Source organism: Theropithecus gelada, chromosome 2, assembly GCF_003255815.1.
Source record: "Theropithecus gelada isolate Dixy chromosome 2, Tgel_1.0, whole genome shotgun sequence".
In the NCBI taxonomy this organism is placed as follows: Eukaryota; Metazoa; Chordata; class Mammalia; order Primates; family Cercopithecidae; genus Theropithecus; species Theropithecus gelada.
In genome coordinates, this window is record NC_037669.1 from 131,769,488 (window position 1) to 131,783,231 (window position 13,744).

The following is a 13,744-nucleotide window of genomic DNA, read 5'->3' on the forward strand; positions in this document are numbered from 1 at the left end:
AAATTAGTTGAATAAAAGGATCTGACTTATATGTCTGTTGTCAAACTCTTCACTGCTTTTCAGTTGCATGTTCTTTTTTGATTAAAATTTTAGCACCTGTCAGTAAATAAAAATGTATTTGTGTTTCTAAATATCTTGCAGTTTTCTCATTGACCTGTTCTTAGCCAGCATTTTCTTTAGGTTTTAAGACTGTAGTAAGAAATCTCTATACAAAGTACAAAAGACCCTGAATTTTAAGTTGTTTATTGGTTTCTGATTTTTAGCCTTAGAAAAAGAAGCACATTGCGTTGAGTTATCCTTCTAAATTACTGATATGCTGGGGTCTAGAGACACTTTTAGTTTTATTAATACTTCTAGTGAAATGTTACTCAAAATTATATGTATTTTTTGTAATTAATTTTTTTTGTTTGTTTGTTTTTGGAAGAGACAGGGTTTCGCCATGTTGCCCAGGCTGGTCTCGAACTCCTGAGCTCAAGCAATCCACTCACCTCAGCCCTGCAAAGTGCTAGGATTACCGATGTGAGCCACCACGCCTGGCCCTAGTTTTAAATTTGAATAACAAACACATTCATATGGTTCAAAAATCAAAAAGCATTACAAAGTATACAGTGGTAGTCTCCCTACTATACCTATTATTCATCACTGTAGTGCCTCTCCACCAAATAAGTAACCATTGTTATTAATCTCTTATATATTCTTCCAGAGATTTTTAGTGTATGTACCAACAAAACTGATATATGTTCTCTTCCTCCCCTTTTACAAAAATGTAACAAACAGTTTTACACTTTGCTTTTTTCATGTAATACTCTCTTTCTGGAGATGATTCCATATCTATACACAAAGTGCTTTCTTAACCCTTTTTCCTCCCACTGTATGGTATAACATTTTATGTATGTATCAGAATTTAAACTGTTTCCAATCTTTTGCCATTAATATTACGGTATTGCCAAGATGAATTACCTTGCATATACATCTTCTTGTACATGTGCCAATGTAACTGTGGGATCTATTCTTGAAATATTGTTGCTGAGTCAAAGGATATGAGAATTTGTAATTTTAATAAATATTGTAAAGTCATCTTCCAAAGAGAGTTTATCAGTTTACTTTTGCACTGGTAATATATGAGGTGCTTATTTCTCTATAACCTCTCCGTTATTGTCATTTTAAATCAAAACTATGTAAGCAGAGTTTTTCCTCTTCAATAGATTAAGCATATCAAAAGGAGTAAATTTTTCAGCTTTTCAAGATGCAGTCATTTTTGTTAGTAGGATTGAAAGGAGAGTCAATTAATAAGGTTAAATATTTATTTTAATTTTATAACTCTTTCTATAACACTTTTCCTAAGTGTAAGAATTTCCTAAGAAATTTACAATTAAAATAATTTAATTGTAAATAAAATTTACAATTTACAATTTAATTTACAATTAAAATTAAGAAATTTATAATTTCCTAATTATAAGAATGAAAGTGTCTTCTACATGTCACACTTCACCCAATTACCCAGTACATTTGTATGCAATACAAAGGATTTTTAAATTTTACATTCTATTAAATAATAGAAAAATCACCCACTCTATTTTATTTTATATGTGGAAGAGATTCATATCCAAGATCTTCCCAAATAATAACAGAGCTCAAACTAGAACTCAAGTCTGTGTATTAGTAAATGAATATTGATTAGTGTAGGGCAAGGGAGATGGTTCTAATGAACACAAAACTGCTTTTATGTCCCACCAGAAAGAGTAACCCAGGCGGAATAGAACCTATGTGGAGGTGGTAGGACTTGACGAGAGGAAAATGGGGGGAAGCCCTGCTGAATGAAGTGAGGGAGCCCCTCTTCCCCTATGTACATAGGCATTATTATAATTAGTGTCCATCTTTGATTTTTAATTTCTTAGGAGTGTCATATCTGTTTAGCAGTGTTTTTAAAAGAATACACTAGGTTCTGATGATGATGGTGATGATGACGATGATAAGCAATTCTTTATTGTTAACATTTCCATTTTGAAAATACCTAGAGTTATATTTCATGCATGCCTTGATATATATGAAACCAGATTCTTTTCTTCCTTAAAATATAAATTATGGTATTCTAGAAAGAGCTGAATTTTTAAAAATGTATTATGAACTGGTATATGATTGGTTCATCAATTTGGATAAAAGTATTTGTGTATTTTGTTTTATTTTAAAAAGTGTTTTTTATAGTTCATTTTGGTACAGTGACTTGATGTTGTGGTCATGATTCTTGTTGAATTCACAATTCCTACCAAAGTCTTCAGACATTGTAGGAAGTAAATAAATCTTTCTTGGTTTGAATTAAAATGAATCTATATTGAAACATTTTCAAGTTATAGTAAAATTCATCTCACTAGCAGATGAAAAACAATGATCTTGGAGTTAGAAGTCTGAGTTGCAAGTTTATATATACTTGATACTGGCTTTTTCTGAGCAAAATTGCTCAGTGAGTATGAGTCTAGTCTTCTGATTTGTAAATTAAGTATAGTAATACCTACATTACAAGCTTGTTTCCTGTTTTGCAAGAATGAATGTGAGAGAATCTGTAGAATTTAAGGCCCTGGACACATGATGTATTTCCACATATTTCCAAAATTTGTTTTTACAAATATTTAACAGATAGTTGTTAGGCAACTTATTAATCAAAATAGACCTCTCATATGATACTCAGAATTGCCTGACCCTTTCACCCTGACTACGAAAGGTAGGTCAGGACAGATGGGAGTGTTTCTCAGCCTGCAGAGTATCAAAATATATGTTATTTTATTGTATTTTAAGAGGTGTCTTTTCCTTGGATGTCAGGCAAATATACTTTAGTGCAGCTTTTGAACGATTAATGTGTTGGCAGTTTAAAATTATTTAACAGGGACATTTTATCATTATAAATGTGTAAATGACATTTAATTGATCTTAAAGGGAATGATTTTATAATTAATTAAAATGATCTTATGTCAAACACTAAAACTAACCCAGTATTTACATTTTTAAAAAATTTTAGAATGAAATCTTGGAAATTGCTCTGGATCAAAAAGGACTTACCAATGATAGAAAAATTGCTTTCATTGATAAAAATAGAGATCTCTGTATCACTTCTGTGAAACGATTTGGGAAGGAAGAACAAATTATCAAGCTTGGTAAAATAATTTGAATACATTTTAAGTTTTAATTGTCAACTTTCTTATATTTACTATAATAAATAATTTGAATGAATCTGGAAATGTTTTAATGTTTTGATCTTGTAATACTTCTTAGCTACTTAACCCATTTTTTAAAGAGTAGGAGTGAAAGTTTATTAAAAGCTTTATTTTTAAATTTTTATTGTGTTTTATTTGAGATAGGGTCTCACTCTGTCACCTATGCTGGAGTGCAGTGGCAAGATCAAGGCTCACCGTAACTTCTGCCTCCTGGGCTCAAGTGATTCTCCTGCCTCAGCCTCCCAAGTAGCTAAGACTACAGGCATGTGCCACCACATCTAGCTAATTTTTTTTGTATTCTGGTAGAAACAAGGTTTCACCATGTTGCCCAGGCTTGTCTCGAACTCCTGAGCTCAAGCCATCCACCTGCCTTGGTCTCTTAAGGTGCTGAGATTACAGGCATGACCCACCGGGCCCGGCCTATTCAAAAGATTTAGAGCAGGAAAGAAAGGAAATAGAGTAAACTTGGAAGAGGGCAAGCAGGCAGCTTGAGAGATCAAGTGCACTCTTTGATCTTTGACTTGGGGTTTTATACTTTGGCATGCTTCTGGGGAGTTGCAACCCTTCTGCCCTGATTCTTTCCTTGGGTAGGCTGTCCACATGCCCAGTGGCCTGCCAGCACCTGGGAGGGGCCACATGCACAGTGTGTTTACTAAAGTTATACACATGCTCACTTGAGGCATTTTTCCCTTACCACTCCAGTGTTTCTAGAGGAAGTTTGTATACCAATTAAACTCCTCCACCATTTTACCTGTTAGTACGCATGTGTGAGCCCACTCACCTAGTTCTTGAGATCTTATTGAGAAGCTACTGATTTCCAGTTTTGGCGTTTATATTGAGAGACTACCTTTCCCTGGCACTGGCTGCAACCCATTATTATTTTAGAGAGACAGCTTAACAACAGCCTGACCATCAGCTGATGGTCATCTGACATTCCTGGTGCTGGTGGCAGGGGCCTCTCCTGCCTTGCTCATGTCTGCCTGACTACCTGCTGTAACATTTCCACCCTCAAGAGTCCAAGACCCCAATTCTGTGGGGAAAATGGACAAAAGTCAGTCTTCTGTAACTGCTTCCTGCTGACAGAGAGACAGTGGTGGTTATTCTGTGGATCTTGGCCTCTTGCTAGCTGTCAGGGCAGGGTGGCTCTGTGGGTTGGTGAAAGCGTATACAGCTAGGTCCAAGGGAGACAAGGGAGGACTTCACTTCTGTCATGTCCCACTGACGGGCAGACTAGGGGTCCCTTGTAGAAGAGTGACTCTTGAATATTGAGGGGACGGTATTCCTCACTGAGGATCATCTGGAACTTGATGGCCTGAAGACAAGAGGATTAACTGAATAGCAAGTCTTTAGCTGCTGCAGCTAAATTGTCACTGAAAGAAAGATTTGCAAATTTAAAATATAAGGGTTCTAAGTAAAGCATTCAAATATTTCTGTAAATTATTGTGTGATTCTTTTGTATGTGTTTTTCACCATTATAGAATCAGAAAGTAGAGTCATATCTAACAGAAATTTTGTGGGATTTTGTTTGTCAGGCATTTTAAAGATCTATTCTTAATTCTTACATATTAAAGCTAATAGCACATTAACATTCTTTTTAAATTAAGGAACAATGGTGCATACTTTGGCATGGAATGATACATGTAATATCCTTTGTGGACTTCAAGATACTCGATTTATAGTGTGGTATTACCCCAATACAGTTTATGTGGACAGAGACATTTTGCCTAAAACATTATATGAAAGGGATGCAAGGTAACATTTTACTGCATATAATTCTGTATTGTAGTAAATAAAACTCTGAGTATCATGTTTTTGCTTCTGTTTTCAATCCTGCAAGGTGTTTTTCGCATCAGTCAGATTTATTGATGAATAAATTGTTCGGCTAAAGCTAGCTTGAGACTTAAGTGACAGAATCAAGTTGAAAGTGTGGTATGATATGAATTATTTATTTGTCCCTTATATGAATATAATTTTCAAGCTTAATATTGTGTAATGGTAGCTCAGGTAGTTTTCTCAGTGTGATCAAGTGATTTTAGTCTAGTCACTCTTAAGATTTTTCAGGATGCACAACCTTGTGACAGCTAGCCAACTCTGTCACAGATTATCATTGACTTTAATACTTTCAAGAATGTAAATGTTTCTAGAATTGAATTTTTGGTTGATATTAAAAGTAGGAAAGGACCAAAGTTACTGAAATTTGTTAAAATTTATATGCTTCAGAAAATCAAAGCATTTATATTCCTAAATTCTCTAAGAAATAGCAAGGAGATCTCTTATTCTTGACAAAATAGGAATACAAAGGCTTCTTAATTCTAGGCCTTAGCTTAGTTTCCAAATCTGTTTTGAGTTCATTTTTAGTATTCAGATTCAAACCCTTAACAAAACCAGAGAAGCATCAAAATAAAACAGTGTATTTTTAAAAGTATTTGAACTAATGAAAAGAAGTTAGTCACTTTATTTAAAGGTCATCTCTTTATTTATTTATTTTTAGAGTCAAGATCACACTCTGTTGCCAAAGCTGGAATGCAGTGGTGTAATCATGGCTCACTGCAGCCTGGGCTTAAGTGATCTTCCCAAGTAGTTAAGGCTGTAAGTGTGAGTCACTGTGCCTGGCTCACCTTTTTTTATTCTGAGAAAATAGTCTTGGAATTTAGTTTACTTTTTATTGGTTTACCTTTTAATACTTTTAAAAGCTAAAGCTATATTAATTATTGTTGTGATTTATCTTAAGCCTCAGAAAAAAAAAGATGATTTCAAATGCTCTTAGGAATAGCTCTCAAATATGTAATAATTTTTCCTACTTTATATAGCAAGTTATATTCAAATGTTTATATTCAAAGTTAATTCCAGGGAGAATGTATGTATTCAAATAAATACATCGAAGTGTTTTTGAACATATACATTCTCCCTGGAGTTAACTTTTGGGGTTGTGCCTTTTGGAGATTGGAGACTCCCTGTATATTTCATGGTCCACTCCCCAGATTTAATATACATGAAAAATTTTGCTCAGAATACAATTTTAAATTGTACTTTGCTTTTTTTTCCCCAACAGTGAATTTAGTAAAAATCCCCATATTGTGAGTTTTGTTGGAAATCAAGTAACTATTAGAAGAGCTGATGGCTCCCTGGTTCACATCAGCATATCACCATATCCTGCTATTCTCCATGAATATGTAAGCAGTTCAAAATGGGAAGATGCTGTAAGACTTTGTCGCTTTGTTAAGGTAATTTACATTTTAGATTCATAGTTGTATATATATTTCATAGTAGTTTACCTTTGTGCAAAATGAGCAATGATAATAGGCTTAAAGGCTGGAAAATTGTGAATAAGATCATGTCTTTTGTTTTATAAGTAAAGACATGAGCAATACAGAGGAATACATGTTGCTGTGTGATTTATTCTCTGAAGAAGATATAAAATTTAAACTGTTTTTCCATACTGGCACATATAAAAATCTTCTGTGGAACTTCTTTGAAAGTCAGATTCCCAAGTTCTACTCCCATAGAGATTCTAATTCATTATATCTGGATTGAGGCCCAGCCATATTTTTTAATTTCCTCAGATGATTGTTTTGTACAGCTAAGGTTAAGAATCTCTGCTTTTGATCAGCCTTTTTCCAACTTGGTTGAATCTAGTATTTTTCCAACATGTGTGACCGTAGACCTTTTTAATTGACTATCAGTGAACATTCCTTAGAATACACTTTTGTGAAATAACTTTTAGATGCTTTTTTTAAACAATGGGTTGTTGTTGGTGAATAGCATCATTGTCTGGGGTAAATACCCAGAGTTTGTCATCTCACACCAAGAAAATTAAGGACGGACACATGTGGGTAGGTTAAGGAGTGGAAAGTGTAATAGGCAGAAGAAAGGAGAGAGGAGAGCAGCTGCTTGCCAGACAGAGGCATCCAAAAAGGGAAAAGTGGCCGACTGCAGCAGATTTCATAGGCAGGCTTGAGGAGGCTGTGTCTGATTTACATAGTGCTCACAGATTGGTTTGACCAGGTGTGACATTTACATAGCACAGGAAAGGCTGGTCGCCCCACCCTAATCTTATTATGCAAATAGACTTTGCACTTGGCCAGTGCCATCTTGTCTACTCCTTACTGTACATATGGCTGGCAAAAAGAGAAGATGGAGCTGCCGTTTTGAACATGCCTAGTCCCAGGTAGTGTATTGCTATGGGCACAACTACTGGCATTCACTCATGCAAGCTTCCAGTTTGCTTGTTTGTGTCTGCAGCTGTATTTTACAGGCTGCTCTTTGTTAGAAAAGAAAATGATTTGGGGGCTGCTTTTCATTAAAAGGAAAACCTTATCATGAAGGACTTCTATACCCTCACTATCTGCCTAAATAATTTCTTCTTAACTGGTATATCAGTAGCAGTCTGCCATAATATCATTGTCTGATAACTTCACTATTTCTTTGGTTCCCTATAAATTACATTATTTGACACCTCATCAAAAAGACTGGAAGGTTTATAACCTTGAGTTATTATTTTAAATTCAGAAATAAATCCTTAATAACTCAAAATTGAAAATTTCAGAAAATTTCTTTCAAAAGTTTTCTGTGTATTAATATATTTTAACAAAATGGCCACAATGAAATTTCCACATTATTAGTTTTTTTCAATGCCATGCTCAGTAATTTTTATTTTTTAAATTAAAATATCATTTTGGTATGAGTATTTAAATCACTGCTTATTTTAAGGCAGTTCAGTCACATAGTTAAGATAATTGTTCTCATACTTCACTTTAGGAGCAAACCATGTGGGCTTGTCTAGCTGCTATGGCAGTTGCTAATCGAGATATGACTACTGCAGAAATAGCCTATGCAGCAATTGGTGAAGTAAGTAATTAATGTTTACATATATGTACATGTGTTTTTTCTTAGCATAATTTGTTATATTTCTGTTATTATCTACTTCAATATTTTTCTTTTCTTTTTTTAGATTGATAAGGTTCAGTACATCAATTCTATAAAAAGTCTTCCATCTAAAGAATCAAAAATGGCCCACATACTACTTTTTAGTGGGAACATACAGGAGGCTGAAATAGTACTTCTTCAGGCTGGCCTTGTTTATCAAGCAATCCAGATCAATATTAATCTCTACAACTGGGAAAGGTAATAAGAATGCTTTCCATCAATTCCAAAATCTGTTTGACCTTAATGTATTTTTCCATCTACCACTTAGTAAATTACATTTTCACTGTATTTTAGTTTCTGAACACCACAGAATTTATTCATGTTTATATTTGTGAATAGTTTGCAATTTATTTCTTCTCTGAACTTTCGACTGATTAAAAGTTGGGGTGTGAAGAATGAGAGGCTAGGATGTTTCCTAAATTTTTGGTTTTAGTAACTGGAAAGATCATGACACCATACCATTTGCAGATTTGGTAGAGAAGATAGTGAGTTTCATTTTAGCCAAGTTGAATTTGAAATACTCGCAAAGAGATATAATTGTTGATTAAATGGACCTGGAGCTCATAAGAAAGATCTGAGCTAGAGGTTTAGATTTAGGAGTCATTAGCAAATGGATAGTAGTTGAAGCCAGAGAAATGGATGCAATTGTCTGGGGAATGTGTGGAATGAAAAGACATCCACTACATTATGAGATGGATGAAAGAAAAGAAAGACACCAAATGTTTTTCCATAAAGCAGCCAGACAGGCAGAAAAAAGAAGAACCAAGAGAGATGTATAGTGCTAGGGAAGAAAGAGGAAAGGATTGGTGATTCCTTGCATTTGGCTCTCAGACAGATTGCTTTCTGAGGCAAACTGGCATGCTGCTCTTCTCTGTGACATAAGAGGTTCCTCATTCTCTCAGGTACATGTCTCTCAGTGAACAAAACTATAGTTTTTATATACTCCTGAAGTTACTATGTTATGGAATTGACGCATTTTTCCAGGTTTGAAATGTCTTTCATGATCTTTGTTTCTGCCTGGGTGAAAAACAACCCCTGTATCTGTCAATTACAAGGCCCTTTACTTAAACTTCCTTAGACTAGAATTTCTATAAATGTTTTATCTCTGTCTTTCCCTTGACTGAAAGTAACAAAAATGGCAGATGGTTTATTTTATGATTGACATACTGTAGTCTCCTTATTTAATTTATGCCTAATGATCTATACTATTCGTATAATTTAGCTACTCTGTTTTTGTCTTTTATTAACACAAATTCATTTTCATTGTTTAGCTGTACAAAGGATCATGAAAGATGTTTTTAATTCTATAAAAATAAATAGGCTGCGGGGTGCAGTGGCTTACACGCTTGTAATCCCAACACTTTGGGAGGCTGAGGCAGGCAGATCACAAGGTCAGGAGTTTGAGGCCAGCCTGGCCAATATGGTGAAACCCCATCTCTACTAAAAATACAAAAAACAGCAGCCGGGCACGGTGGCGCATGCCTGTAATCCCAGCTACTCAGAAGGCTGAGGCAGGAGAATTGCTTGAACCTGGAGTTCCAACCTGTGCGACCAGACCGAGACTCCATCTAAATAAATAAATAAATAAATAAATAGGCCATTATCTTTGTCCTGAATTTATTCATAATTCATAAAGTTTAAGGTAACTAGTTTAGAAAGTATGAATATTTTAAAAATTTTATGTTAAATAACTTACAGAAAGTTGTATGTATCATTATCAAGCTAACAGAGTTCTATGAGAAATGGGGAAGAATTGTGTTTATAGCATTCTTTTGACCAGTGTTTTTGAAAAAATATGTTGAAATCATAGACACTGCTCTTGCTATAGTATTCTGAATACTGTACAATTTAATAAAAAAATTTAAGATAATGGTCTTTATTTTAAAAAACTTATAACCTAATTAGGAATTCCATTTTATTGTCATTAATAATAGTCAAATGTCAAAATGATGAAGAGTATTGCACATAGAATGAATATTAACTACCTACTATGTGAAAGTAATGTAAAATGTTTCTGCTGTTCAGGAAGCATATAATCTGTAAGGGGAAACATAAATATCTGCAAATATAAATAATTAGAGAGAGAAACAGTAATCCAGTAAAAAAATATAAACAATGGTACCAGCAGTACATAATTAACTGCTTGGTGACCATTAATAATCATTTTGCAGCATTCCTCCTTTTAGATTGATGTGGTTCAGTACATCAATTCTACAAAAATCTTCCATCTAAAGAATCAAAAATGACCCACATACAAATGTTTAGTGGGAACATACAGAGGTTGAAATAGTACTTCTTCACACTGACCTCCACTTATCAAGTGGTTATGATGTGCTAGGAATTAATTGTGCTAGACACTTTCTATATATCATGTCATTAGGTTATCTCAGCAACTCCAGAAGTTTAGATATTACCAGCCCCGTTTTATAATTTAGGAGATTGAGGTTTACTTATAAATAAGCACAAAATCTAGGATTCGAACCCCCAAGTTGTCTAATATCAAAGAAGAGCTCAGTTTATCACCAAGCAATCAATTATCTATGGCTGGTACCATTGCATATGTTGTTTTGGGTTTTTTTTTGAGATGGAGTCTCGCTCTGTCACCCAAGCTGGAGTGCGGTGGTGCAATCTCAGCTCACTGCAACTTCTGCCTCCTGGGTTTAAGTGATTCTCCTACTTCAGCCACCCAAGTAGCTGGGATTACAGGCTAATTTTTGTACTTGTAGAGATGGGCTTTCACCATGTTGGCCAGGCTGGTCTCAAACTCCTGACCTCAAGCGATCTGCCTGCCCTGGCCTCCCAAAGCAAAGGGATTACAGGCGTGAGCCACTGTACCCGGCCATGCTTATGTTGTTTCTACTGGATTACTATTTATCTCTTTATTTATCTTTGCAGATATTAAATCGTCTTTCCCCTTACAGATTATATGCTTCCTGAAGAGCAGAAACATTTCACATTATCTGTACATAGTAGGTAGTTAATATTCATGCTCTTACTCTCTATGCAATACCCTTCATCATTTTGCAGCATTCCTCCTCTTCAAACATTTATTGGGTGTAGATACGTGCAGTGAGTGAGTAGGTATCATAGAACAAAGTGAGGAAATTTGCCTCTGATGGCCCATAATATAACCTTCTGAACATTTCTTGTACCTCCTTGACCCAAATGAAACCTACCTTTATTTGGAAGAGAAGGTAGAGAAGAGAACACCACTTCTCTACCAGTCCTCTCAAATGGAGTCAATTTATTCTCTCCACTCTACATTCCTTAGGATCCAGTGTGAGTGGAGTTGGTGTCCTTTTTGCCTCCCTCATCTTTACTTCCCTATCTTATAAAATCTCCAGTCATTTAAGGCTTATATCATGTGTCTCTACTTATTTTTTGCTAAGACCTCAAACTTTCCCTGCTATCCTTATATCTTGTTCCCCACGTGCCCCCCCTTCACCTTCCAATTCTCATAAGTGACCTTGACTTGAGATTATTAGATCTCAGGGAGAGGGAAAAGAAGAGGGTCAAAGAGGATGTAATGAGGAAAGAGAATGAATTCCGGGTGCTCCTGCGTTCCTCTTATCTCCTGACATCTCCTTTTCCTGTGTTTCTTGTTTTTACCTAACTGTAAGCCAGTCGGTTGGTCAGGTGCTGGTAGAGATCTCTGAGTCTACCTGATAAGATGATAAAGATCCCAGAGCATTATTCCTGGATTCTGACCATTATTTATACACTACACTATCTATACACTTAAGACTCCAAAATATGCATCTCTCATCTAGCCTTCTGTTCTGCCCATATTTGCTTCCAGAATCAATTCTCCAACTGCCTACTTAACATTTCCATTAGATATCTCACATTTTTTCGCTCAAATTTATGTTTATTCCCTCATAAACCTGGTCTTCTTCCAGACTAATCTATCTTATCATTCTTTCAGCTGTACAAAGCTGGAAATCTAGAAGTCACTTTTGACATTTTCCTCACCTTCCCCCTCCCTATTATCAACCACTTCCCTTCCAAATACCTCTAATACTCATCCACTCATCCACTTCACTACCATTATGTAAGTTGATTCAAGTTTTTCTGCTTAATGTCATCACTGATCTCCCTATATCTGCTCTGTCTCTCTCCTACCCATTATTCACTCAGCAGTCATAGTGATCTTTTCACAATGGAAATCTGATCATATCACTCTTGACCTCTGATTCACTTCAATGAAACCCACTTCAGTGAAATTCATAGTTTCCCATTGCTTTTAGCATAAATATCAAGATTGGATAAGAAGGGATTGCAAATATTCAGCAAAAGTAATTATAGCTGCTAAGAAACTCTCAGGAAACTTATATATTATTTTCATTTCTAAGTTCTACAGATATTTCTGAAAAAATTTGGAGTATTTGTTCCAACTGCACATTCATTCATTCATTCAACAGATAATTGAGTATAATCCCTTGGTATCCATGAGATGGGTAAGGATTGGTTCCAGGACCCCCAGGATACCAAAATCTGGAATGCTCAAGTTCTTTATATAAGATGGCGTAGTACTTACATATAACCTATGCACAGGGCTTGAATTTGTTTGCGTACCTTAGGTACAGGGAAGGCCCACATTGAATATGTGTATAGGAAAGAACTGTACTAGATTTTTTTGTAGGGAGTATAAGGTAATGGTTAAGCTGTGTAACAATTTGAATTTGTTTACCTTTAATTGACTTTCTACATCCAGTTCATAAGCATAAGACCCAGTAGGGAGTGGGATATACAAGTTTAATGTTCATGAGAGACCCTAGACATTGAGGGAAAGCCAGTAAAGGAATTATCAGCCTACAGATAGTAGTTGAGGCCATGAGTATGGCTAAGGTTAATCACGAAAACTTAAGAAAAGAGAGCAGCAAGCAGATATCTGCTGAATACCAATATTTAAAGGTGTTCTTTAAGAAGAGAATTTTGCAATAGAAATCAGAAGGGATGAAAAAGATGGAATTTTAAAAAAATTGTTCATTATGGAAAATTTCAAACACATACAAAAGTAGAGAGAATAGTGTAATGAATCTGAATGTACCCATCATTCACCCCAACAATGATCAATTTGTGAACAATTTCTACCCTTACCCTACCATTTATTTTAAAGCAGACCCCAGTCATCTCATTTTTTCTGTAAATATTTCAGTATGTATCTCTAAATTTTTTTTAACATAACCACAATATTGTGGTCATACCCTAAAAAGTTGACAGTAATTATATTCCGTGTTCTTATTTCTCTGTTTCACTCATAAGTACTTTGTTTTGTTTTATGGTTTGTTTGAAATAGAATTCAGTAAAGATCCACACATTGTGATTGGTTGATATGTTCTTAAATTTATTTTAATCTACAGCTTCTCCTATTCTTTTTTTGTGTTTTCTTGCAATTTTCCCATTGAAGAAACTGGACCTATAGAATTTATCATAGTGTGGACATTATTGGATCTTTGGACAAAGATTGCATCTTTGTGGTATACTTTAACATAGTCTTCTGTCCCCTGAATTAGTTGCAAATTGGTTGTTGAATATAGGAACTTGATTAGATTTAGGGGTTTTTGTTTGTTTGTTTTGTTTTTTTTGGTAAGACTTCATTATAGTAG

At 34.9% G+C, this 13,744-nt stretch overlaps 1 protein-coding gene across 2 annotated transcripts in view; it reads left to right on the forward strand.

Moving 5' to 3' along the window:
- IFT80 (intraflagellar transport 80) overlaps positions 1–13,744 on the forward strand; it is a 141,376-nt gene that overhangs the window by 106,611 nt on the left and 21,021 nt on the right. For both annotated transcript variants that reach the window (XM_025374804.1, XM_025374805.1), the window contains 5 exons: positions 3,014–3,149; positions 4,814–4,961; positions 6,262–6,433; positions 7,968–8,057; positions 8,161–8,333. In XM_025374804.1, the coding sequence (XP_025230589.1) occupies positions 3,014–3,149; positions 4,814–4,961; positions 6,262–6,433; positions 7,968–8,057; positions 8,161–8,333 (719 nt within the window). The remainder of the gene's footprint in view (positions 1–3,013; positions 3,150–4,813; positions 4,962–6,261; positions 6,434–7,967; positions 8,058–8,160; positions 8,334–13,744) is intronic.